General features: G+C 42.2%; 1 protein-coding gene and 2 long non-coding RNA genes across 10 annotated transcripts in view; 2 read left to right on the top strand and 1 right to left on the bottom strand.

Annotated features, from left to right (window-relative positions):
- The first annotated feature begins 55 nt into the window (after positions 1 to 55).
- On the top strand, positions 56 to 25,764 carry LOC112531930. 3 transcript variants are annotated; one of them, XR_005857230.2, is made up of 5 exons: positions 56 to 215; positions 990 to 5,199; positions 6,200 to 6,359; positions 14,332 to 21,689; positions 24,112 to 25,764. It is a non-coding gene; the product is annotated as an uncharacterized LOC112531930 (long non-coding RNA). The 3 variants fall into 3 exon arrangements; XR_005857229.2 differs by having other exon boundaries at positions 56 to 1,127; XR_005857231.2 differs by having other exon boundaries at positions 56 to 5,199.
- Positions 25,765 to 27,893, bottom strand: LOC121109583. Its single transcript, XR_006936764.1, has 3 exons — positions 27,597 to 27,893; positions 26,677 to 26,842; positions 25,765 to 26,043 (listed from the first exon to the last, which is right to left on the bottom strand). It is a non-coding gene; the product is annotated as an uncharacterized LOC121109583 (long non-coding RNA).
- The window catches only part of PRKAG2 (protein kinase AMP-activated non-catalytic subunit gamma 2), a 182,415-nt gene continuing 181,521 nt past the window's right edge, over positions 27,107 to 28,000 (top strand). For 5 of the 6 annotated variants that reach the window (XM_046921537.1, XM_046921527.1, XM_046921516.1 and 2 more), the window contains exon 1: positions 27,107 to 27,733. Coding sequence is in view for 1 of the 6 variants with exons in the window: in NM_001278142.1 (NP_001265071.1) it covers positions 27,635 to 27,733 (99 nt within the window). In the remaining 5 variants the exon portion in view is untranslated. The remainder of the gene's footprint in view (positions 27,734 to 28,000) is intronic. The other variant, NM_001278142.1, reaches the window with a different exon arrangement.

The following is a 28,000-nucleotide window of genomic DNA, read 5'->3' as shown; positions in this document are numbered from 1 at the left end:
TCTCCCTCCCCGGCCGCCCCTGCCATGTGACACGCTGGGGCGCGGCCGCCATGATGGGCGGGGCTAAGGGGCTGAGAAGATGGCGGGTGGTTGTGTGGTGGACTGTAGGGTTGTCCTGGCGTTCCAGTCTGGGCTTCTTAACCGCGTGAAATGTAGCAGTGTGCCGGATTCTGCGTCTGGCACAGGGCAGCCCTGGCTCTGTGTAGAGACTGGGGGTGAGAGGCTGGAGTGCAGCCCCACAGAAAGGGATGCGGGGGTTCTGGCTGATAGCAGTTGGGCCCGGGGGAACGGCATGGAGCTGTGAGGGGAGGGGCAGCTGGGGGTGAGGGAAAGGCTGTGTCTCAGAGGGCGGTGGGCATAGAATGGGCTGCCCAGGGCAGCGGGCACGGCTCTGAGTGCTGGAGCTCATGGAGCATTTGGACACCGCTCTGTGACAGTTTTGGTTGCTTCTGTGCGGAACCGGGAGTTGGACTCAGCCCCTTTGGGTCCCATCCAACCTGGGCCATTCTGTGATTCTTTCGCAAAGCAGTGAAGCACAGAGGGGTTTGGGGGTGGAGGTGCAGCCTTCAGTCTGTGCGGCACAGAGCTCTTCACATCTGGTTGGAGACTGGGAATCACAGAATGGCTTGGGTTGGAAGGGACCTCAAGGATGATCAAGTTCCAGCCCCCTGCCACATGCAGGGCCACCAACCTCCAGATCTGATACTAGACCAGGCTGCCCAGGGCCCCATCCAACCTGGCCTTGAACACCTTCAGGGACAGGGCATCCACAGCCTCTCTGGGCAGCCTGTGCCAGCACCTCACCACTCTCATAGTAAAGAACTCCCCCCCAATATCCAATCTAAACCTTCTCTCCTTGAGCTTAAAACCATTCCCCTTCTCCCATCACTACCCATCCGAGTAAAAAGTTCATTTCCCTCCTTTTTATAATCCTCCTTTAAATACTGGAAGGCTGCAACAAGGTCTCCTCACAGCCTTCTGTTCTCCAGGCTAAACAGGCCCAGCTCCCTCAGCCTGTCTTCATAGGAGTGGTGCTCCAGCCCTCTGATCATCTTCATGGCCCTTCTCTGGACCCTGTCCACCATCTCTACATCTTTCCTCTACTGGGAGCTCCAGACCTGGACACAGTAAGGCCCGCAGGAGTTCTGTTGCAGTTTTCTCTGAAGACCAAAGCCCTCTCCAGTCTCCTCAGGAGGTCCTGCTTTGGGCTTCGTGTCATTGAATGGCATTTGGAAGTATTTATCATAAATCTCTGAATGGGAGGAAAGAAACAAGTGGAGGTTAGGCTGACAGGAGATGCTTGGGCTAAGTATCTTGATTTTCTTTGCTGTGGAGCTGCCAAGCATGTGTGGGACTAACTCCTTTCCCTGCCTTTGGGAATACAAATACCAGCCTGACACTTAATATGTGCCCCAGCAGAGTGTATTCAGTACCTCCTCTGAAAGCTGTTCTGCTCTGTATGTGTAATAACATACTAATTAAGCCATGGGAAGTAATGAGTTTGCGGGAGTTGTGGGTTAGTTCCTTAGAAGGGAAAAACTTGAAATCAGGCCCTAACTGTTCATTCTCATACTTGTTCTTTTGACCCAGTGATTATCACTTGCAGAGTGGAGAGAGAGCTGAGAGAAATTAGCCACAGCTATGTTGAAATAATGTCAGTTTGGCAGTTAATGTGCAAGAGTTCATATCCTTTCAGATGGAGAGGCATGATGAGCCCTCAGATCTTTCATGATCCAGAGGAAATGATCTAACCAACAATGAAACGGTGGTGGGGTAGCTTCACCACTCATCCATATTTGTGCCGAACTTGACATTTCAGGTGTGAAACTGAAAGACATTTTGGGTTTGTAAATCCTGGTGAGGTTTAAGAATGAACTAAGTGATGACTTGCACAGCGTAGTCAGGACTCGAAGCTTTTCTGAGCATAGCCAGATACAGAAGTTGAGCTGCCTGCACCATCTGATAGCTAGCTGCTGAGTGACATTTTGAGGGTGGCAGATTTCATTTTAGTAAATAAAACCTTTTTGCTTTAGTGGAAATTCAACAGGCTTGACACACACAGTCCCTTCTTTGGTGCATTACTGCCCCAAACTTTACAACAAGGTGCTTTATAATAACACAGAGCAAAATGCAGAATCTGTCAAAAGGCTCTAATTACAGCATTAAACTACTGGAGCCAAAAAGGCAGCATATACTCAGAAGCTTCAGTAAGAGAAAAGAAGAGTGACAGAATGGAGGGGTTAGCTGGCAGATGACAAGGAGGCAGCAGGGATCAAGATGAAAGTAATGTGTGCAGTGAGATAGCCTTGTAGTTAGCATCCCCATCAGCCAGCTTTTCATAATTTCTATTTCATAATGGCTAATATGGAGCTTTGATCTCTCATTCATAATAATTTAGCCTGAGGATTTTAGGTGTGTGTGAAGCAGTTTTAGGTAAAAACAGCCTCAGCACATATACTAGCTGCTTCATGCAGATTTATTATCGTTGTCGTCCTAATTTGGCCAGTTCTTGCCTACCCTATAATTCCAATTACTTAATCTACCCGAGCAGTTGTTATAGCTCTTATTGCAAAGAGTTTCCTTACTGCCTGAATTATGTTTTTATTAACAATTAATAAACTGCTGCTTTTTAGTTTCATTTGCTGTACGGTCTTTGAGACATCTGTCATTTCTTAAAATCCCTAATAATATGCCCAGCCCAATTGTTTAATATACTTTATAATATAAAGTCATTAATGTTAACTGATTGCTCCTCTTTCTATATGTTCATAGCAAGGGAGAAGAATTCATACATAAATGCTGGCTAGAAACTAACCCAAAGTGCCAATATGAGTTATGTTCAGAATTTGGAATCCATGTGTATTCAAGCACTGAGATTATATTTATTGACACGTTATGCACAAAAAGAACAGGAGAAAGGGGACATTGAGCTACAAAAGATAAATTCTGTATCTGTTTCTTACACTGACTCTTCCATTAAAAAAGAGGAATATCCCCAAACAGACATTATTCTTCAAAATCCAAATCATTCAGAACAAATTTCTCCTGCTGATATGTAGAGCTGTTGGCCAGCTGTGATAGAGGAGATGGTGGAAACTCCAACTATTCTTATAATAACCAGGAAAAAATGCATTTCTTTCAGTGATTTCCTTGTGTAAGTTTGTGTAGGGGCTGTCCATGACTAAAGGCAGAGTCTGCACATTCTCTGGTAGAATTTCTATGTGATTACAGTTTTGAATGGGGTAAACAAGCCCTTGTAAGCACTGGACATTCTATTCAGAATTTTCTACCAGTTTTTACTGCATATCACATAGGGTTTCTTTTGCCTGCTCTTTCCAAAAGAGAAAAGGTCAAATGACTATTGGGAATATGTATGTGGGTTTATCTGATCTGTTCCCTCTTCTCAAATGCTTTTAAACTCTTGGGCCATTTTCAACAAATTTGACAGTGGGTGGAGATCTTAAAGAGATTATATTATGAATAGCTTTGCAAAAGTAGATGTTGGGATAGGAGAGAGACTGTTATGTGCTACTGAGGAAAAGCCTGTAGAACAAGTTCATCCCACATACCCCTAAATTCATTAGGAGCATACTGGAAAGACTGTGGAGCTGTTGTGGCTAGTCTATTGAAAACATCAGTTCTGTGCTTCATGGTAGGTGAAAAGGCAAAAAGGTTGTTGGGTATATCCGGGTAGGAACGAAAGATAAGATTTAGGTGTCTAGAGTGGAATTTTCAGGCAATAAATTGAAAGAAACAAAGGGAAATATGTTTTCTCTTGAGTTATTATTGCGAATTGCTACAAGTATATTAGGGAGGTCAAAAGTATAAATGTGCTCCTGAATGGTTTAGATGTGGAAATGGAAAAAATGTCCATTGAGGCATGTTTAGCATAATGCTAATGCAGCTGCCAGCTCAGGAAATCTCCAAGTAAAGGGGTGGATTCAGCTAGCAGATTAAGACACCTAAACTTGGGTTTAACTGCGTAGGTGTCTCTATGTGAACCAGATGTCTAAGATCCCTTTATGCTCACTAGAGAACTAACTTGGGATTCAGTTACATAAATGCAGGCAGCTAATGCCATTTAAGGCATTGTGGAGTTTCCTACCTGGCCTCCAGCTCATTTTCCATGAACATTCAAGTCTCCTAAAAAAACCCACAGAACTGTCATATCTGTCGGTCTCATGTGGGAGCCTGGTATGTCAGACCATCATAGCTGTTACTAAGCTGAGCCCTGCTCATAGTTGATTCAGCAAGCTATTCAGATCACCGTAAGGTGGATATATCTGCCTATTTTTGGACGGCTGGATGGCTCTTGACTTATTAGCTGTAGTGAGTAGTTCTCTATTGACTGCAGTAGAAATGTAGACTAACGTGAAGACATCTACGTGGGGACACTTGAGGCTAGATGTCAGAACGTACAGCTTTTGCCAGACAGTACCAGAGGGTAAAGTTGCTTAGTTTTCATTATGCTGTTTCCTTAAGTTCCCTTAGCTAGTCAGACCCCTGAGATGATTTAGCTGGTGTTGATTTAGGGGATGAAGATAGGATACTACATATGAAAAACCTTACAACATTCAGATGTGACTGATCATAAGGATTGCATGAAAGCTGAGCTTCACAATGCATTGTAGAATGATGCCTCGATGTGTAGTGATGCTGAATGCAGTTTCATAAATCCCTAAGCCTAAAAGATGCCCGATGGCTGAGAGTTCTGGGGCAGCTACAGATGCTGCTGATGAAGCCACTAGAATAACAAATTCTTAAGCCATTAGGTCCTGTAACTGCAAGCAGTTTTTTTCACAAAGGTAAATCAAAATGAATTTGGTTGATGACAGGCTTCACACCCTTCTGTGAATCAGACCAGTTGGATCTTGTTAGAGTAGCAGAACTTGCCTAAAGAGAATCTCGGCTAACGTTCAAGCTTAAAGTAGAAAGAACAGTAAGAAGAAAAGCCAAATGATAATTAGATGACTTTTGGAATCAACTTCCTTCTCAGTCTCTTGCACTTGAAATTATTCGTATTTTCTAGTTGGAAAGGCAAAACTTGTAGCACTACTGTGTTGTCATAGAATCATAGAATGGCTGAGGTTGGATGAGACCTTAAAGATCATCGAGCTCCAACCCCCTGCTGTGGACTGGTTGCCAAGCACTCGATCAAGCTGCCCAGGGCTCCTCTTCATGAAAATTGTAATGAAACAAGTAAGCCAACATACTCACACTTTTTGGAATTTCTTTAAACTAGCTATGATGGAGCACTTAGGCTTTTAAAACTAAATTGGTAACTGTGCAACTACAGCAGGGTTCCCATTCGATGTTAATTGGCAGAATGTCTTAATAGTACAATAAGTAACCAAGACTCCCTCTCAGCATCACTGCTGTTAACGGACCATCTATGTCTCCCATATGCCCTGCTTTTCAAGATGAGACAGATGAAAAAAAAAAGTCTTCCATGATCTAATGGCAGACCCTTGTCCCTTATCTCCTACCTGAGATGCAAGTTCTAACAACCAGCTGAATGCAGCAGCCACATTAACCCACGCTGATGAAAGAAGAAAGAAGTTGTGGAGTGGGTCATCTGTGATGTGGCCCTGGAATCTGTAGGAAGGCAGTGACGTGAGCCACAGACTGCGTGTGGCAGAATTCACAGACCTAAGGATCTTGCCTTGATTTGGTTCAGCAAGGAGTTACATGACTGAGAGTTTGCAGAACTGTAGTACTTTGTGCTCTGTTCCAGTCCCTTCAAATTCTTAATGCCAATTTTCAGCTTTGTGTTTTAGCTTTTAAGAGTTGCTGACAAAATTCCGTCTGTTTTTGGTATTCTGAAGTTTTCCTGTTTAGAGCTGGGAGCGAGATGTTACATTCTCTGTCATTTCATTTTACTGAAATAAAACATTCCTTGCAGTCTGTAGAAGGAGGTAACTGGCTAAACATTCTGTCCAGCATTGCTCAACTGTGCTCACATCCCTTCCCAGGCTTGGCATCTGGGACAGCCTGGCTGATTGCTGTTCCACTTTTGACTGTTTTGCAAAGTTGTAAGAATGAAAACAATCACACACAGCCTCAAAATCTCGTAACTGAATTGGCATCTTCCCAATGAAGTATTTTAGAATTATCCCTCTCCACCTGTGTTTTTTTACCCTGACAAGAAGAGGAAAAAACTTTATTTGCAGAGGAGATCAATCTTATCTTCTTTTTACAGATGTGGAAGTTAGAGCACAGAAAGATGAAGCTATTTGTTCCAAGTCATCCAAAAGAGCAGCAACAAGGAGAAAAATAGAATGGAGTCCTTCAGTTCTCACTCTGTTGCATCTCTCTGTCTTCCTATTTTGATGAAAATGTCTGAAATTTAGTTTTTATAGGTAAGTGTGTGAGAAAGATTCAGTCTTCCTGAAGCCTGGAACCAAAGCCTTTACCTGTATCACAGATACGGGGGCTGGATAGAGTTCAGACAGTGATGCTAAGGCCTGGTGTGTGCTGCTGTCTTTTAGGTGACTGCCTCATAGCTGGTGTAATCTTCCAGTGTCTTTCATCCAGGGATACTTTAGCCTTGCCCCCCATACCTATTGTACAACAGGATGCTGAGCCTTTTCTTTTTTAGTACTGAAGTTTAATTTTCTTTGTTCTCAGGGTGGGTGCTTTTACTTTCCTTACATTGACAAAAGCATAAAAAGGAAGGACGTGTAAAAGCAAAGGGTTGTTATTGGGTAAGATTCATAATTTCATTGTAGCTCTATTTTTTGCTTCAGTCTTACAGACTTATTCTGATTCCTCACCTACTAGAGGCAGTTCTGGCTTGTGGTTTTCCAGAGACATGTGTTATGCTATCAAAAGCAGTGCTTCTCCATTGTAAGTTCTGTAAATGCCTTAAGCCTGAAAACAAATTAGAAAGCAAATATCTTAATTGGTCTATACAGAAATGAAGATGCAAATAACATGACTGCTGTGTTAATGATTTTAGGAAGGGTTATTAGTAGGCAATTAAACAAGTGACTGGAGGAAGCTGTTACTGTGCTGTCTGAAAATATCAAACTCTGAAAGAGGTATGCAATCTAAGGAAAATGAAAAAAAAAATAGAAGATAAAAACTGCTAAAATCTGTCCAGAACAGACATTGGACTGCATGAGGGAATAATGTAACATCCTGTGCATGTTGTGAGATGCCCCCTAGTGTTACAAAGCTCTGCTGTTTCTGTTGAGACCCACGGTCAGAGGGGAATAAAACACCTGAGGACAGAGGGTAAGAAAGTGAGAACAATAAATGGAAGCTACAAAAAGCTGCAAAGGTGGAAAAGGGGATTGGTGACAGTGCCATTTGGGATCTAACTGCTATGTACAGTAAGCAAAACCGTCTCTGGGAATCTCAGTTTTTGAGCAATATTTTCAGTAGCAGGGATTAGGAGATGCTGAGTGAAGTGCAAAGAGGAATGACAAATGGGGTGGTGATGGGGATCTATCATGGGGATCCTGGTTTGGAAAGGATCAGCAGTATTTTGTGGAGGCTACAGATGGAAGAGAGGCTTTGGAGAGCCCCTGGGAGAGGTGACTCCCTCTTCACCCGGATGTCTCTGCCGTATCACCATGAGGGTAACAGGACCCTCAGACCTACTCCTCCAATCATGTGTCTCAACTCCAATTGCCACAAACAGCAATATGTCCTGTCTTCTTCCTACAACAATTTCTACTTACCTGGGGCTGCTGAGGAGAAGGAGATGCAGAGAAGGGGCAAGAAAGACTGTGGATGCCCCATCCCTGGAGGCATTCAAGGCCAGGCTGGATGTGGCTCTGGGCAGCCTGGTCTAGTGGTTGGCAACCCTGCCCACCACAGGGGAGTTGAAACTAGATGATCTTTGTGGTCCTTTTCAACCCAGGCCATTCTGTGATTCTTTGATTCTAAGACAAAGGGGATATTTCAGCGAAGGGGAAGGGAGAAATAGAAGATGCCAAGCTGAAGAGGAAGGCCTTAAGGAGCAAGGCTTTCTGTTCCTGTTTCTGGACTCAAAAATCACTGCTCCTAAGGACCACTGTTGCAATTCTAATGCCTGCTTCCCTTTCTTTCGGAGGCACTAGTGGCTGTGCCTGTACAGCCTGTGTGACTTAATGTTTCTAAGTAGTCCAGAACCACGAGGAGAGCACCTGTTCACCAAATAGTGGTGCTCTGAACACCAGGACACTCTCATATGAAAGCCCTACTTTTCAGGCAGAACTTTTTTGTTTTGTTCAAATAAATTTGCAGACATTTAAGCAGAGTGGCAAAAGTATTCCTTGTTAGGGAAATACAATTACCCAGTAGTACCCTGATAACTGAGACAAGAAAAAAGTGGAAAGAAAATATTTTCAGGCTCTGAGGTTATGCATGAGGAGGGTTTAAGGAATCAGGATTTTCTTGCTGTAATGTTGTCAAGGAAGAGAGAATGTTAGAACTATGAGATAAACTAAAATCCCATTCTTGCCTCTAAACTGGCATGGCTCTTCACCAACCATAAATGGCCATTCTAGATGCTAACAAGGGGTTCTCTGGGGTTGGTTTTGAAGGATTCTTCTGAAAATTCACATAAACTGTGTGGAACTTAAAATGTATACACAAGAACAGAATAAAAAGCAAGTGACTGTAAGATGTGGGGAGGATTCCTACACTATACCATAGTTACTTGTAACTAGATATTCAGCATTTGCAGCTTTCTTTTGGAGGATCTTCAGATGCCAAAAAATGAAGGTGGATATTTTCATTCACAAGCTACTTTCAGTACTTTCTGAATATGAAAACCTTTTCCCCTTTTGTATGTCCTTATGATGCAAAAAAAAGAGCATATTGTTTCATGATTAAAAGAAAATACCAGTGATTTAGCCAGGTGGCTGATTTTAATGTTGACATCTTTTGGATATTGAGTACTTAAGAAAGCTATGATTCTCTTGTGAATTAGGTAACTGAGGACGTAGTATTCAGCCAATGAGGTCGATATCCCTTGGAACTGCTTGGTTTTGGTTGTAACAAAACTTTTAATGTTGTTGTAAACCAAAGAATACTATTGTTCTTATAGTCTTTGTCAGCAAAGCAAATAAGGCAAGAAATTCAGCTTTCATTGTACTGAATGCCTGCAGCCCTTGTGGACAGAGGAGTAAGGCCTTGAAAACTGACACATACGTGAAGTGATGGCTTTTACTACGAGCGTCAAGGAGAAAGTGAAATATCTTTTAGTGTTTTTTAATAAAGCCTTTCTGGTTTTACAAAGGCCAACTCCTGCTTTTGTCAACACTCAGGCTAGTAATACCGAGCATACGTCCCAAATGTGTCTTATGGCACTGTACCAGCTTGAGTTAAAACAAAATGCATTATCCCTTCTCTTAAATGTGACCTTCTGCTCTACCACATTACAGTACCAAGTTATTTGACAGTTGCAAAGCAATGCCAGATTGTGATTGTAGGTTGGCTGGAATTTGTGGCCTCTCTCATCTAGCCACATGTTTCATCACTTAAATTATATTGTTCAATTATTTGCCTCCTTGGCTCCGAATTCCTTTTCTTTCCTTTTCAGATCGGGTGTAATTCCTCATACTTTCACTAGGTGGGTCCCCACAACAGTACACTGGGTTGGCCATGTGTTGAATAGCCTGAAGGCGTCTGGGGAAATGCATCTCCCAGTGAGTTTTATTGCCCTCCTCCCCGCTTTTTGTTGTTTGGCTGAAGTTCACTGCATGTTTTAATGTACAATTTAGTGATTTCAAAAAACGGAGTGAATGCTGGGTGGTTGTCATAAAGGGGTTGGATCTGGGGATCTTCCTAGGAATATTCTGTTCTAACTTAACCTGTTTCAGCTGAGGTTTAAAGCAAATGTTTTATATTTCTCCTTTCCAAGATCATGAGTTAGCCTGTGTATCTTTAATGCTTTCTGACAAACATCTTGAGCCCTTTGTGAGGCCTCCCCAGCCGGAGTCTGAGTCCGATTCCTACCTGTTGCAGCACCCATCTGTCACATCAGCCTGTGGGAGACCTGCTAGTCAGGAACAGGGCAGCTATTCAGCCTTCTAATTCTTATGGCTAGAGCTTTATGGTCTTTAAATTCATGGTGCTCTGAATGATGAGGTGTTTAGTTTCTTTACCATCTCAGGCTGTGTCTTCACACTGTCATGAAAGAAGTTCAATTAACCTGTAGAGAGCTCTATACTGTCAGGTTCAGGCTGTTTAACACATTCAGGCTTGTACACACAGAGCTAGTTTTCTCTGTATAGTATAATCTATATTGCTAATTCAACTTTAGACTGGATAACTGTTATCTCTAGGTGGCTTATCAGCTGCCTTTTCAATGTCCACTTCTCATATCTTGGTTCCTACAGAAAGAAGATCGTAACAGCCTAGCTAATGTATTTCAGTTACCGGAAGGTTTGGGTTTATTTTTTTCTTCTTCCCTTTTGTTCCCTCTCTTATCCAGGCTCATTAAGTGAATCTATTTCATCTGCTTATGTGACAGGGTAAGATAATTCATCCAGCAAGAAGTGCAAATTTTGATTGAGCTACAGTTTTGTTTCATGTGATCTATGCTTAGAGGTTGAAGAAAGGGTTTAGGAAATTCTTGCATTATGTATTACAAAGATACATGGAGAACTAAAATTGATGGTTTTCTTGTTCAGTAACCGACTTGTATTAAGAAAGCTGATATTCAGTGTTTTATATATTCAAAGTCAGGAAATCTAGGTCCATCAGAAAGCAAATACAAGGCTGTCACAGAACACAGAGGTGCAGTAGTACTTAATGTCAGAGATGTGGCTTAAAATGGATCCTCAACAGTGGCTATAATAACAGATTTCCTCGTTTTAGCAAGTAGGTGGAATTTTCTGTGTTTTACTCAAGGCAGTTTTAATGATTTCCTTGTCATCATTTTGATGGCAAGAATCCCAACTTGAAAAAAAATAGCTTCTGTATTCTTTCAGTTTATGTATGTCTCCAAGTGATGGTTATGAGCTCCAGTATTTATCCCTTCCTCATCAACCTACAATCGGTTACAGTCTCCATTCTTCAGCTCTGCCAAATCTACGTGTACATTTAGACTGAGTACAAATGCTTGAGGAATCCAAGGCAATGAGGAACAGTGAGAAGTTCCACTGAAACCTTGATTCACATTTAGAAAGTTCTCATGTATCTGTGCCTGGAGACTTATTTGGGAAGGGGATCTCCCACTCTCCTGCATTAGTCACCATTCTGCATCGCTTGGAAATAACACAAAGTGTAGCAGGAGCACTTGTCATTTCTACTTCCAGAATTTCAAACCACAAAGCCAGACATACTATATGAGGATGGTCTGCTCACACTTGTCTGGCACCATCATTTCCTCTGGGAAAATGGCAGGAGCAAATAGCAACTTGCCTGTTTGCATGTAGGCGTGATCCTCCTGAGAACATATAATTTGGCACCGTGTGCTGCTAAGTTCAAACATCCTCAAGCTAGGAGCTGTTGACAACATTTCTCAGAATGGACATGTAAACTACATAAAGAAGTTTTAGTGATGGCTTATTTCAGCATTACCTTCAAAAACTGTTATTGTTCCCAAATCACTAAGTCACCCTGATTAGCGAAATATGCTTACAGCAAAGGATGTTAACACTTAACCTTTGCATTCTCCCCATTGTCTGTAGGCAGAGGGTAACAAGACTTAACCAGCCTCACGCTGGGAGATGTAAAGCACGTGTGCATTGAAGAATGCTTATGTGTTACTGCCCCACAGTGGCTGTGGTTATGAAGGATACAGTCCTACAATAAAGGCAGTAGTGCAGCATCTGACATGTCAAGTAACAGTGTGTTCTTAGTCAGATGATTAGCTGTGGAAAATGGGCACTGCGTTCAGATTGTTTCTCTGTTTACTACTCAGGATTTGAATGTGATTGGGATAGCTGGGGGTGCCATATCTGTATTCCTAGTGACAGACCTGTTCCTGCTCTATAGGAGGTTGTATCGAAGTTATTTCAGAAGGAGGTAAATAGACCACGTAAATATTCCAAGGCCTCTTGAGAGAGTCAGCAAGCAAACCTTGGCTATAGCACAGAAAATGTGAGAGTTGTTAATAAAGAGGATTAAAGTGACAGGCATCCTCTGGGCTATAGCAGGATTTAACAAATGCCTGCGAAAGTGATGTTCAGTAGGACTCCAAGGCAAAGCTTGACTGTAACTTGGAATCTGCACTGAAGGAAAAGAGAAAGCAGTCCAGGCTCATGTTACTCATCTGATTGCAAAGGGCTCTGTTTTCAGCGCTGCCTCCAGGGCTCTACCTGATCTATCCACATAGGAGATGCCTGCCCTTCCCACCCTGCAATCATTCATACATAAACAACCTCTAAATACTTTTCTGACTGTTCTGCCAGTTTCAGCTTTTCTTGCTTACTCAGTGACTGCGCTCCTGCCAAAACAACAAACTGAGCATGTGTGGGTTGTGGTTGGGGGCAGATGGAGGCAACAGCGGTCTGCTCATTTCCTTTGTTTTTCACGTTCCTCTTTGGCCTTTCCTTGGGTGAAATCCAAGGGATGGATCATTGCTGGTTCCATCATAGTGCAGAAGAAACAGACATCACTTTTCAAACAATGACAGCTTTATGAAGCTTGGCTGTCTGAGCCAAAGTCTTGATGCTATCATCAGGCATGTCTTTCTTCCCAGTCCCTGCAGGTGACTGCAACTGGCAGCAGATCTTTGACAGTCAGATTCTGTATGTCATCTCCATTGAACCAAAGCTTTAAATAATTGGGTAGGAAGACCTGGGAAACAGGTATGGTATTTCAAGGCACAAACAACAGTGTGCTGAGTGCTGCAGAGGGCCTTTACTTAATTTAGTTCGATTTGATTAGAACATGGTCATCTGGTTTAGCTTCCAACCACGATCTTTGTCAATGTATGCTCAGTCTCTTCTTAGACCACCAACCATCACATACTGATCACTACGTATTCCCTTATTCAGCTCTTCAATGGCAATAATAAGTTGTCCTTGACTGAGAGGGAAGGGAGATAAGGAGTGAAGGGAAGTAACTATGTAGAGGTTGTGAGATTTTCTCATTTTCTAGTAATAGAGATCTGTATAACTAACTCAGACAGAGGACTAAAACATCAAGAATAGTTGCTGGTAACAGCAAAAGAATGTGGAGAATCATCATCATATCATGTCATATAAGAGTGAAATCCATCCCTGTGAAGAAAGCCAGTGTAAGCCATGCACAGTAAAATCTGTTTAAGCTGTTGGAGCTGAAGAGGAACACAAGCTTGGGGTACTACATCTGACAGTGTCACCATGATGGTTTAAAGAAGTTTAATTCTTCAGTTTGCTTATAGCCTCTTGTTGCGATTACTCCTAGCCTTGATTTTGGTCACAAGGTATTTTTGACAGTGACCAAATTTACATTTTCATCTGCAGGTATTAGCTCAAGGTTCTCTCTTTGCTTCCAGCACACCAAAAGTATTTAGCTAAATGAAAAAATGGAACCTTGGCAACAAACACTCTCATTCCCTTTTGCCTTTTTTTTAATTTTCCCATCCATTTTTACAAAGGGGCTATTTCAGTACCTAGCCTTTTCTGGAATGCAGCCTGGGAGGTGATTTCATTTTGCTCTATAAGGAGGAGCAGCACAACCCCAGCAGCGACCGCATCTTGCCAGCTAGTGCTGCTACCAGAGCATCAGCAATCAGCCTGAGGACTGGCAATTTCCTAACAGCTATAGATTGGAGAGAGCAAAGAAGCATTAGATGATCTACGGCATTTTAGGACATCTGCTTGCTTCCCAGAACTCTGGGAGGCTCTGGATTCCTTGGCATCTGGTTGAGCCAAGGAGATAGATTAACTGAAGGACTGTTACTGTTTTGTCTTGGGTGAGGCCTTCTGGGCAGCCAGCTGTTTTATTTTGTATGTTGCACAAATGATTGCTTTAAAACTGTATGTTCTAGGGATGAGGGATTGGAAGCAAGAGGAGAAGCTGGGGAATATTTTTTGTCTTTACACAGCAGTCTTTGCACGCCAAACTTGTTGGCAAAAGCAGAAGGAAGAAAGAAACTCCTTTAGAGTAATAGTAATGCACATTGCCCTATCATGCAAAGTTTAAGTCAGAGAGGTCCAGTTCAGTGTGGTGCTAAAGGCCTGATTTTGAGATGATTTAGCTAATTGACTCTAGCTGCTACAGGTACTTACAGTATTACAGTATTGGAGTACTGTAATAGCTTCTGAAAGTGAGGATCCAAAAGTGTAATGCTCTAGCTAGACTACAATTACCATGCTTCTGTGTACACAGTGACTTCTGCTGACATCAATGGGTTTTCCATAGGCAAAAATGCTCACCTGGAAATAAATGTTTGTCTGTTCCCAGATACTATATTGTCAGTATCTTACAAGCTGTCCAGAGGGAGCCTGACCAAACCAGGAGAAACTGTAAGGTCAGTGACATTTGTGTAAACCACATGATGTACACTTTCTCAGATCATCCTTTTTTAATGCAGCATTCTTGTAACTCACTTCTTACTCTCTTCTACATTTGAAAGCAGAAAAAATATTGTGTACTTTTGGCAGTGTATCCCTTTCTACTGAAGCTGACTCAGAACAGAAGAAAAAACAGCTTTGTTTTTCCAGCTATAGCTTTTAAAAATATTTTTGTCTGATTCTCTTTAGTTTTCAGAGAATGTCTCATGGGTACGTAGCACGTTATGTTACTACTTCGGTATATCTGTATTAAACCTTTTATCATTCCACCTCCCTATGAAATGGGTTACAAATGGGAAACAGTAGCACTGAACTTAACCCCCATAGGATATCTCTTAAGCCAAATTTCCACATTGGAGGAGACTGTTGCCTTCTTTGTTCTTCCCTCAGACCACTAATGTCAGTGATGATGAATGAGCTTTGTGGGATTGGGGCCATCCTGAGGACAGGGGGGAAGGCTGTAACTCCCACTTCAACCTGAGCCATGAGCACACAGTGCTCTTGAAAGGCAAATCTTAGATGATTGGCAGTAGACATCCGTAAGTGCTTGGAAGAAAACTGCCAGCGGACATCTCAGTTAAGTTTCTTCCTGACTGGAAGATAGGGAATGTAGTACAGTAACAGATACATCATCCAATTTGTGGAACCGGGGAAGGCATTTGTAAGTTATGACCTGCCTTTGTTTTCTTATGGAAACAGTAATGAACAAAAGTATAATTAATAAACTTATCTAGAAATTAATGATTAGCTTCCTTAACAATGTTGGCCTTCAAATTACCATTAGGAGGCATTTGAGCTGATGTATGTGTCTCAGAATTCATATTCCATGTTCCTTGCAAACCTTCCTGTTTGCACTGATTCCGTTCATGAGGTTTTCCTCACAGCTGTTAAGAGCTAGAAACCTTATTTAATAACGTCTATGTGTGTGTTGTGTGACCAGGTTAAAGTCCCTGCTGCTAAAAGAAACGTAGGTATCTCAGATTTCCAGGTTTCTGTATAGATTTTTCTGATGCAATAAAATGAAAAACACTCCTAAAGCATTTGGACACAGTCCCAAACTGGAGATGAACACACTTTAAACCCCAAGACAGTATAAACAGAAAAATGTTTGCTGTGTTCAGGTTTCTGTCCTAGATTTACCCCGACAGTTCCAAATTTGTTTTGTTTTCCCTGTCTAGTTTATGGATTTAATTAAATTCACCTGCAACTCCTTTATCTATAACTTGAGATATGTAATGTGAGAGAATCTCATCAATATAACTTCAGATGTGATTTAGACTGTCAGTTTAAGAAATAGCATTGTAATGATGACCATAAATCCCCAGCTCTTCCATTACTTCACTCTTTGCTGAGGAGACTCAAACTAAAACTTGCCAAGCAGGTGTCTCTTTGCACTCAGAGAGCTTATGTTGTCTGCCTGTGGCTCAGACCTTGCAGCTCAGTGGTAAATCGTGACTCAAGGGAGTCCCACAGGTTGTGTGCAGTAAGAATGGCAGGATTTTGCCATTTACACACCAGTCATGGATTCATGAGACTAAAAGGAGTGCTGCGTTTCACATCTGTCAGATGTGTAGAATCTGCTTTATCATGGGAGAAACTTAAAGGGGAAACAGTACTTAAGAATGAAAGATTTTCAATAATGGTGAAAAGATACAAGGTGTGTCACCAGGACACGTTCATAGCTGCTCCAATATCTCATCCAGTATGAGGATGACCGACTGATTAGTGTGTGCCACTTATGTCGGATTTGATACACCCAGAAAACCTGAGAGCTACATTTTTCATGTCCCTGCTGATAAAGAGGCCATTTAGGCCTAAAGCAGACTGTCTTGTCACTTACCCTTGGTAACACTTTCATTTCTTTTCTCTTGTGGTAGGACACTCAGACTCATGCTAATGAAGGAAATGAGATCACTTCTGTACACTACTCTTCTTAAAGTGCTTAATTGACTTTTCTATTGTACACTTTGATTAGAACATCCATGGATTCAGTTGTGAATTGTTGTTTTTTTCTTTATGAGCCCCTTCAGACAGTTAGCTAAATTTTTCAAATCACAACTTATAAATACATAATATGCAATTCATAAATGATGCATTATTATTATAATCCCATTTTAAAATGCAACCAAAATTAGCTCATGTTTAGCAATTTAGATTCAATACTCGAAGTTAGATGTGTATCAAAATGGGGCGGTGGAGCTTCCAGAAAAAGAGTGCAAGGAACTCTCCTGTAAGTTATAGAAATTTGTCTCCTCGTAAACCCCTCACACCTCTGTTTGGCAAAGAGGTGGGTGAGTTTAGCCACTAGATAAGTTGAATGTTCCAAAAAGCTGTTTATGCGTGCAGGGTTGTGTACAGGAGCATACAGTTCTCATACCTTTACAGCTCTGATTTAATCTCATTTTAGGTGTTTTTACCTCCGTAAGATTTTGAACTTGAGACAGAAGGAACGTGGTCTCGGTATGATCACCTAGAATACAGTCCTTCTTGCATTAAAACTACCTCATATCTGACACAACAGTACAAAGTTCAGGCAGTTTGTTGAAGGCTGAACAGGACTGTTGTGATTTGATTTTCCTTTATCTTATCAAAAGTCTCCCCAGAAGGCCAGGCAAGTCCAGACTGCTTGGTTTTTGATTCTTTGCCTCAGTGTCTGTCTTTTTTTGTTTGCTATTCTCTGGCTCCCATTCTCTAATCTTCTGTCCTGTTTTTCTCTGGTCATTTTTATCTGTGAACATGTGTTAGGAATGTTCTGGTTCAGAAGTCTCTGATTTGCCCTAATCTGTCTTGAAATAAAACACTTCTCTCTCACATTTCCTAGCCCTGCCCCTGAATGTAGCCACACAAATTTTGATTGCTGTGTTTTCTTTGCCTGGCCATTTTGGATTCCCCGACGTCTCATTTGTGATGTACAAAATGAGATTAAACTTGCTTGCAGTTTCCCCCACTGTTACCATTTCTACATCCAGAAAATGAGGATTGTGTACTAGATAGCAACTGCATCTCCACAGGGATCTCACAGCTGCAGTGGGAATCAGTAGCTGAAAAAATGGCTGATTGCATTTACGGCATCTCTGACCTGCACAGTTCAGCCAGTTATAAGTGGGGCTGATGAGATGTGGGTCAAATGCCTGCCCTGAATTGGTATAAAATAAAAGTTACGTTTCTTTCCTGTTCTGTTTTCCGTTATGTATGTCTCGTGGCTTCTTTTTCTCAAAACCTCTCTTTGGTCAACTTATTTTCCAGCTGACCTTATAAGACTGCAATATGCATCTGAAAAATCAATTAAAAAAGAACTGAAATACACTCCTATTATATATTAACGTGTGTCCTTGTAAAGAAAGACCGTGATCTGGGTATGCAAAAGCTAATAATTGACCAACTTGTGCTGCCATAATATTTGATCTATTTATTTTCTTTGCAGAAAGCATGCAGAATGCTTTGAAGGACCACTAAAGAAAAAAAAAATAACCTGCAAAATACTCCTACCAGGTTTGAATAGGCACATTTTGACACGTTGAGCAATGATTATCAGTAGTTGTCACCAAGGGCTTCAAAATTCTTCTAACAAAAGAGAAAATGCAGATTTTATAGGTTAATGGTAATCCAAGAAAAATAGGCTTACTTCGGCTTTTCATAACAATATAGAAAGAGCTGAAGCTCGAACGTGATAAAGGAACACGAAAAGACTGGTTTGTGGTTTTCTGTTACTCACAAGAGACAAGTTCAGCATTTGATTTCAGGAAGTTTATAAGGGCTTTGCAAGGTGCTCACCATTTGCACAAGTGTGTCAGCAAACCGTTGTAAAACTGAAACTTAACCATGACATTTTACTTGGTGGTGAGACTCTCAGTGACTTGCAGTGTTTGAGGGTCAAAAGGGACAAAGAGGACAATGCATTCCTGTGTCAGTACTGATGGCAGAGGGCATGTAGCCTGGAATTCCCTGTCCAGGATCCCCTGAGAACTGATATGACCTCCACCCTTGTTTGTCTTCCTTAATTTGTATGTTAATGCTTCTTCATTATTCACTGATTATGCTCCTTTTTTCTCCAGCTAGAACTTCCTTGTGCCCTGGAAGTATTCCACTTCCTCAAATTTCTTGCCACAGGACTATTTATTTCCTAAAATGTTCTGAGCTATTGCAAAAAGTTTTCTTTCATTACAGTAGTCTTTGCTATGGTAATTGATATTTGCTGTGCTATTGCTGTATAAAGCCAGGTGGTGAAATCATTTGTGAGTTGCTGCACTAATGGTGGTGCCGTACCATCTTTGGCTTGTGTCTCCTGGTGTGCATCTCATAATGTTCAGAATTATCTCACAGTATGTAGGACTATCGTAAAATGAGTCACTGCTATCCTTTCCCAGTGAATTTTGGAAGAATTCAACTTTCCTTCTGAGCAAGCACATATATTCTGAGAAAACTTCAGAGGACTGAAAAATGGCTTTCTTTCTACTTACGGAAGTTATCTTTCACTCAAATGAGACATCTCTTTAGCATTTAGTTTATTGCCCTAGGTAAGTTTGATAGATGTGATACTTTCAGTATTAACTTTCCAGCTGAGGAGCACCAAGATTTTAAAGTCACATTTCCTTCTCTGAATAAGGGGCAAGCTGGGTGCAATATCTGAACAATATAATGACAGGGAAGTCTCATTTGTGGTATCCAGCTGTGAACCCAACGCTCGTGTTGTCGTAATCAAACCTTGTTGGTCCCTGTTCTGAAATTAATGTTTACATCCTTTGTGGGAACATATTCACCTGTTATTATTCTATGATTCTATGATTATTCACATTGTATTGTACAATCCTTTTAATGAATATATTGCACAGTTGGATTTTTTTTGGTCCCTGTTTCTCACTGAAAATCTCTTCCTGGACTTCCTTGCTCTAATAGCTAAGAAAGTACTTCTAATTCCTCTAGTAAACATGTATAAATCAATTTCTTTATATTTGTTCTTTCATCAGCTTTAGACTTCAGCTTAATGAGTGGGAGCTGAAAACACTTTCAGAAGCTGATGCTTTTTGAAAGACCTTATAAATACATAATTCTGAAGCTCTCCAGTTTTCTTCGTGGAGAAATTGTGTTTCCTGCTGCCCAGCAACAGAAATGCTTTGACACCCACAAATTGTTTAAAGCAATTCTTCAGTTTTAGCAGATTGTTGCAATTCATCTTTTGTGACATGAAATATCTAGTTGGTATCTTGCAGAAGATATTAAAGAGGAAAGTAATGGGGCAATAAATAATTAAATGGCTTACTGTGATTAGAACAACTGAGACTTAATTTTTTTACAGATAAGAAAACAGTATCCTTCATTCAATGTAACCCTTGAAACGATAACTTTTTGTATGATTTCCTGCTAATTATTTCTTTGACCTTTGACGTGTTTGCTTGGCTATTGGGGTTTCCTCATCTTTTCTTCTAGTTCTAACAAGCAGAATATACTAAAATGGCTTTCCTGAAGTTGTCCTAATTCTTGGCACATCTTTGTTCTGGTAGCACTAAGCGTTTTGCTAAGGGATTCCTGTCAGAGTCTGAAGAGATGGATAAGAAAATTTGTCCCTTCATCTTCAAACAGTTTTAAATGGAACGTCCAAGTTTCCACTCTCAGTAGTCAGGTCCTGTGGCTGAGTTGAATGGTAACAAACCTAACAACTTGAAGAACAGTGTAATCGTTTGGCCACATACCAAGAAACTAAGTGCTAGGTAGCAATTGCCTGCGTAGCACCTGAATAACAAACATGAATATTCCAAAAAATAAAAGTTGTACCGAGCATTTTGTTCTGGCTGTGAGAAAATAGTTGTTAAATATGAATTCTGAAGACTGGTTAAAAGCAAAACTTCCATAATGGTAAGATTGCAGGATTAGTCCCAGCTTTAGTAATCATGGCCTGCCTCCAGCATGAAACTATCTACAGTTTATTCCTTAGAAGACACAGTTACCTTGGGGCCAATTTTGTATGGAATGCATGAGATCAGTTTGAGGTAGATAAGATACATATGCACATATGTTTATATCTGCATATTGTAATTTTGTTACTTTGGCATTGCTTTTAGTACAAACTTACATCTATTTCTGGTGATTTTACTGTATCATTATTATTTAATTACTCTTGTAGTGAATGCTCCTCAAAATACTGCCGTGTTGGGGATATGATCAGCAGTTTCCAGACACAAAGCAGTTGCCAGCATAATATTCAAGATATTGAATATCAATTCAGATAACAGAATAATGCTCAGCACAGACGACTACTGTGTAACAACAACAAAAAACCCTTATGCATAAGATGTTTGCATCTCAACTGATACAGGACTTTTTATCTTATATAAATTTTCTTCTTTCCATCTTCATCATGGTATTTATTCTCTTCCTGTATATACGTTCTGTTCCTCTCATATTGTTTCTTGATTTTAGTATTCTGTCATACAGCAGGGCTTTTTCACATTAGGAGCTGCGTTCTGTCACAGGATTTTAGCAGTTTGTGGTATTAAGCATCACTAGATCTAGCTGCTTTGTGACTGGGGAAGGGGACAGGAAGAGGAGAAAATATGAGCCAGTGTCCATTCAACCACTGCACTTTCAACCAGTTATCCTGCTAATTACATGCCTGATGATATTTGTCTTCAAATTCAGCTTGAACACACCTCTCCCCTCAAGTTTGCTGTTAGCCTGCAAGTGGGGACCTCTCAGGGCTGGCAGCAGGACTTTTTAGGACTTCTATAGTTGCTCTTTCCATGCTATTTGGCAACACTTTGACCAAGAGGCTGCCTTTCCCTGAGTCCTGGTTGGCAGCTGTCTGTCATGTATTTCAGGTGAGAGATCTTCATTGCTTGTTGGCCAGTGTTCTCCTTGTCTGACCCCGTCTCTCACCTGACATCTGTTCATTCTAAGCAAATCATTCATATCTCCTTCCTTCATGGTTCCTGCAGGCAATTGTGCTCTATTGATACTTCCTATTGTTTTCCACCCTTCCACAGCACTTTGTGTGAGCTTCTGACCATGTTCACTAAAACAAGAGATCCTCCTGCTGTCCATGCTTCTATTTGTTTGATTCAGTAAGATGATTGCTGAATAGGAAGTAAACTAACTGCAAAAATGGGGAAGTCAATACGACTTAAAATACCATAACAACGAGACTTTGCTGTGGTCACCCTTCAGTGCTGAGTACCCAGAGGAAGACTGTTTTCTGCTGAAAGCACTCAGACTGGCCCAAAATGGGGACCTAAGTGGTTATCAGTTACAAAGGTAAGAACTGATTTTTTCTTGTTAGTCTTCATTTTGTGGGAGGGCATTCACTAGAAAATACTCAGAGATCTGTGCCAGTGAGCCTCTGAAGATTAATGTTTGCTGTGCTTTGTGCCTTCTATGTGATATTTTGTACCCTTCCTAGTGACATCATGACTATAGACTCTTCATCATTGACAGAACATAATCAATTATTAATTTTTTTTGGTTTTGTTTTTATCTTCAAGGGCTAGACTTTCTCCTTGAGCCATTTACTTAACTCCCTTTTCATCCTACATGTTATCCACTGGCCTTATGCACACCTCCACAGTGTTAGCTCTTTGTTTTCAACTTTAGATTCTGAAGGCCAGGTCATTTGCACAATTAGACAGAATCTAAAGTTCTACAGAAAAAGTTAATAATCTCAATGAAGCTACGCTGAGTCAGAATAACTAAATAATCTGTTTGGAGCTGGTTGGAGCCAGAGTAGGAGGCACCTTTATTGTCTAGGGTCATCTTCAGACATTTGTTACTTCTAATACTATTCTGATAAGGTTTTAGACTATCATCTTAAGAACCTCATACAGTTATTTGTAGATATTTCTAAACAAAAGTTCTTTCCAGAATGAAATTATGTGACTGTAAATCTTCCCTTGCTGTCATTTTTCACCATTTTCTAACACTGTGAGACCTAAAGAAATTCTCCCTGCTTTAGAATCTCTGACTGAAGTGAAAAATGAAGTGTGTTCAATCTACATTATAAGTATATACTTCTTTTGGAATTACATCGTTGCTATGGCAATACACAATCTTCAGTCTTTAACTGGATGCATCCAATGCCATTCATGTGACAGAATGATTTGCTTGTAATTATGACCCTTGGTACTTCCAGCATTATACACCTCAGTGAGATGTGAGGAACATAATAGGACACTGTGTTTGTCTCTTCTGTGGAAGTGGTCTACTAACAGGCCTGAAAAAGGCTGAGGAGCAACTTGATTGCATGGAATCTACGCATGCAGGGAAGCAGGTGTGTAACATTGCCAGCCTCTCAGTGCTGGTCCAGGGTGCAGAATTCAGATGGCTTTCATGTCCCAGGGCCATCTGGTGCAGCAAGGCTTGGAGAGAAACTCTCTTCTATCTGAAACAGAGCAGCTCCGTCCAAACTTCCTAGTAGGAATGATCGCTGACCAGTGTTAATTCCTGAACTGTGACTTGACAGCATCTTGGAGCGTTGTAGTTGGCCTAAGCCAAAAGTGTGTGGAGACTGCATAAATAATTTGACAATATGGGCAGTCACAGGGCCACTTTGGTTTGCTACTGCATCTGAGCAACCTTCCCAACATGTCACCTTTTGTTTTGATCAGGGAGGATCTTAGATCTGCATCAACGCACACTTTGCCCTCAGCTGAGATTTCATATCATTTGGGGGTTTCTTGCTTTTTTAAAAAATAAAATAAACTCTGAAAGTATCACACAAAGAAAGCCCATGGAAAGTGAGTTTGTAGTTCTTCAGCTCTCTGAATCCTTCCCAGTTTGCTGGAAAGAACATGGAAGTAGTTTCAAATTTTTACTGCTGAAAATGCTTTTTGTTCATGCGCCCACAATTATTTGGCTAGAACTATTTCTCTGCCTCCTTTAAATTCTCCTTTACTTGTACTGTATTATGCATACTATTGGAAAAGAAAATAAAAAGCAGACTCCTGTTGAAGCCTATTGCTACTGCTACGTGTTCATTTACAGGACTGACAAAAATTGCACAATATGTAAAACTGGTAAATCTTTCCCTGGACTTGGCATATAATCTGCTATTTTAAATTTTGCTTGATGTTATCTGCCTAACTTGTAGGCCTATGTATGCAAATCAAAAGCATTAGGTACTGTGTCAGGATAATAGCCAGAAATTCTGAGCTGCAGTCAATAAGGAGGAAATTAGAGGCATTATAGGGCTTTGTCCATTTCTTCTGTAATTCTTCAGTACTGTAATAAGTTCTGAGGCTGAACAGAACATCATTCCTGTCAATGGACTCTGTGTGTGTGTGTATGTGTGTCTGTAGAGAGAGAAACAAATATGAAAAGTAGATATGATGTATCTCAGGAGGTACCCTGCTTATTGGAAAGGGTTGCCTGGCTCTCAGGACCAACAGAGGTTGTGTGAGCCTTGAAAAATCAGCTGCAAGGTCCTTTATCAAGCTGCTGTGGCTTGAAATAGAAAATGCTCTTTTATGCTTTTAAATGTTTGTGCTTAATCAGATCTTCCAGAAATGTACTTTTTATGCAGAGATTACATTGATAATGCTATTGTCATTTTGCTTTTATACTGTAGTGATGCAAATGAGAACCTGAACAGGTTTGCTTACCTGGCAGTATTATGATACAGTGTAGGCAATACATGCAGTGTGGTTCAGATCATTTCAGCATGCACTCCTATGATTTGTTGCAGTTGCACTTGTCCTTGTGGGGTCAGCACTGTGGAGTTCGTGGGCAATTTTGGAAGCATTAATGTTGTGTAAGCAGTGAAGATGGAAAGCAGACACGGCAGCTGGCAAAGAGGGATCCTCCTGCCAATCCTTGCACTGGTGTCCCTGCCATGGTACATACCCATTGCATGGGCCTGCTCATTTCCAATGAAGACTCTTGAAACTTCTTGATATCCAGGATCAATTCATGCTGAATCAGTGGGTGAATCAGCTCCGGAATGACTGACACACTGACAGAAATGATGTGACAGAGGCAGAGAGCTGTAGGGCAGGATGGTTCAACCTGAGCAGCAGCTTTACAACAGCACTGTATGCAGGTGATAAGAGGGAATTTCTTTCAGTAACCACTTGTGTTCCAGCTGGCATCTGCCAGCCCAGAGGGAAGCACAGGCACCTGACCACACAACCTCTCCTTCAGCATAAAGATCTGTCAGTCTTTATTGTTGTTATATTGGGACCAGACATTTCTCTCATTAACCTCATTATCACACCTTTGTTCAACCTGCTGTCCTGGAGAGCTTGTAGTTTTCCCTGAAGATTTCCCTACAGAAGGCCATTCTAATTGCAGTTTTGCTGCAAACAGTGCAATTCATGTGTCTGCATATATTTCCTCATGTTGACTGTATGTTAGAAAACCCTTCCCTGCAATGTGATGAGGTCTGCATGTAGAAGGTGAGAGTGTGTACAGGGAGACGTGTAGATGTGTGTACTCTCCTCCCTGGTTTCTGTGAATGCAGTTCTCCATCCTGCACTGTGTTAATTACATTGTGCTTTTGATTAAATTAAGGAGCCCTATAAGGGGGGTCAAATTCAATCTGATAAATGTGTTGAGCGGAAAGGGAACAATCAGCTTTATGAAAGCTCAGGAAATGGAGTGGAAAGTAGGAGGAAAATGGAGGATAATATGGAAGGATGAGAACAAGAAGTGGAATTTGAAGGAGTGAAGAATGGCAGCAGAGAGGGACAGGAGGAAGGAGAAGGTGCAGAGATGTAGACAGAAGGTATGTAAAAAGAAAGTAGAGAAGTAGCTGTGATGAAGCATTGCGGGTGCTGGGATACGGGATGCTGCTAACAGCCAGACAGATTCTTGGGCAGGTCCTTTTCCCCATGCACCAACTACAATTGATACAACCAAGGTTTAAAGCAAAGTTTTATGGTTATTTCATAAACTTAGGAATGTACGGTGAGGATTTATAATGGAAAAATGGATTCAATTTAAGGAATATCTAGGGCAAGTGCTGTGATGGGGTGTAGTCCAAAGCATGTGCTGTTTGTGCTGAGCTGCAGGTAGGGCTTGTTAATGCGGAGCACTTGCACTGTGCTAGGGAAAGGAAAGGTGGCCGGTGTGTTTGTGATCCTCTTCTGCTGTCCGCCTCTGAGGATACACAAAACCTCGAAGTACTTGGGGTCATATTCTCAAAGGTATTTAGGTGCCCATTAGCCTGTGAAATCAGTAATTTAAATGCCTGCATCTCTGAAAATGTGGCTGTTGGCAGCTGAACGGACGTGGGAAAAATGATGTGAACTCTCATAGCAATCACAATATTGCTTATCCGTGTGATGTCTGCATTTGCCTACCGAGTTTAAAACAATACAAAGAGCAAAGCCATGATGCCTTACTGTCTGAACAGTTCCTTTATTCTTAAGCAGGCTGATATTAGTACTTGACTTTATGGGGAGTCAAGCTACCAAACAGTAACAACTGCAGCAGAATTTTGGCTTAGGTTTTTTAAAGCATGTCACTGCTCCTCAGAGCTGCGATGAGAAGTTTAAAAACATGACTGGAGCTTCGAAGGTCATCTTTGTGATCTTAGAGGATCAGAGGAGATCCCTTTCTGATTGTTACGCAGCAGTTTCATTTCTGGATCTGCTGATCTGCTTCCTTTCGTGGCATCCTGTAGGGGTGTATGGGACAGTTACACGTCACAGAATGATAGAATGGTTTGGGTTGGAAGGGATCTTAACGCCCCTCCAGTCCCAAGCCTCTGCTGTGGGCAGAGCTGCCCCCCACCAGCTCAGGCTGCCCAGGGCCCCATCCAGCCCAGCCCTGAGCCCTCCAGGGATGGGGCACCCACTGCTTCTCCGGGCATAAAAGAAGAGGCTTCGTATCTTTATCTGTATGATTTTAGAATGACGACTGCAGTACACCTGAATCAGCTTTGTATCTGCTGATTGCCGAGACTTCCATGAGAAGGAAAATAAATCTGAGCTTTATATTTCTCCAAGATAGCCATCGCATTTCAATTTTTCTCAGGAGATAAGGAGAATTCTATGGAAAACACTGCTCCCTCTTCCCCACTACTTATAAATCAAGGTTTTATAGGATCTCATCAGGTTTGTTCGCTGTGATTACAGCGTACACTCTGTGAACACATGGATGCACAGCTCTGAACCCAGCAAAAATCTGTGTTTAAATGATGTGAGCAAAGACGTGGGGCAGCTGTGGGGCAGGCTGGGCGTGATTGCCGACTGTGGACACCTGTAACGTAGGAAAGAGGTTGCTAAGGGGAGGAGAGCCACTTCTATACCCAAAACTTGTAGTTTGATCCAGAATGTTCATCCCCGAGCAGACGAAAGCCTACGGCTGTCTTAAGACAGAGACCCGCGCTTGGATTTGCTGCCCAGAGCTCAGCCCTGGGAGCGGAGCATTGCCGCGGTGAAGCGCCTTTGGAACCCCTTTCGTTTCTCGATACTCTGTAACACAAAAATCGTTTGCCTGAAGGGTGCGATCCGCCCCTGTCCCTCGGCTGACTCTCTCGTTGCCAGGCTTCTGGGGCGGGCAGGAGTGGAAAAATGCCGTCCGGGAGCGGAGCGGGGCCCTCCTGGCACGGCTTCCCGGGCGGAGCCCCGCTCCCCGCACACGCGGAGGGGCTGCGGAGGAAAGTTGGGCTTTTCGCTCTCTCTACACTTCCTGTGGAGCCGCCCGAGGCTTTCGGCAGCGCCCGGGCACCTCCTCCCGCCCCACGGGGCTCCCGCCCGCCTCAGCCCGACGCGGGGCTCCGCGGAGCGGCCCGGGCCCGGCAGCCCGCGGTACGCGCCTCTCCGACCTCGGCCCTTTGGATTTGTATTTTATTATTATTATTATTATTAATAATAATTTTGGATTTAATTTCTCTCAAGGAGAGCACGAGAGAAGGGAAGGAAACTTTCTTACACCCCCCCCCCCCCCCCCCCCCTCAGGACACTCCGGATACTTCTGAAAGGGCGGAAGGGTGAGAAGCAAAGCGAGCAGCGCTGCTGAGGGCATCTCCTGCTCCGGAGAAGGTCCCCCTGGCACCTCGCTGCTGGATTAAAGGCTGGAGCTGCAGAAACTCCTCCCCTTCCCCCCTGCTTCTTCCACCCCCCTTATTTCCTAAGACCATTAAAAAGAAAAAAAAGAAAAAAAAAATAAGGAGCACGGAGTAACTGCGGCCGATGAGACCGTGGGGATAAGTGGAAAAGAGCCCACCTCTCTGGGCCCGCCGCCCGCAGCGCGGAGGGGACGGGATGGGCAGCACTGCCATGGACACCAAGAAGAAGGACTCCTCTGGCAGCGGCAGGAGAGGCTCCAGCCAGAAGAAGCTCATGCTGCGAGTGCACATCCCCGTAAGTGGCTCTCTGCTCTCCCTCCCCTTGGCAGCCAGCGGCGTTGTTTTTCCCTGACAAGGGGCCGGAGGCACGGAACGGTGTTTCTGCTGCGGGTACCGCGGTCTGGAGGTGGGGGTACTGATCCCAGCATCCTCACTTGTGGATCTGGGAACTGTCCGTGCCTTATGGTTGACAGAGTGCATTTGATCCGACGGTTCCGTGTCTCAGATCCAATGCCACATCTGAATCTTCCCCCGGCATGGGGACCCAGAGTTCCCTCTGGTT

The sequence above is a fragment of the Gallus gallus genome, chromosome 2, assembly GCF_016699485.2.
Source record: "Gallus gallus isolate bGalGal1 chromosome 2, bGalGal1.mat.broiler.GRCg7b, whole genome shotgun sequence".
NCBI lineage: Eukaryota > Metazoa > Chordata > Aves > Galliformes > Phasianidae > Gallus > Gallus gallus.
This window is presented reverse-complemented; position numbering and strand designations above follow the sequence as displayed.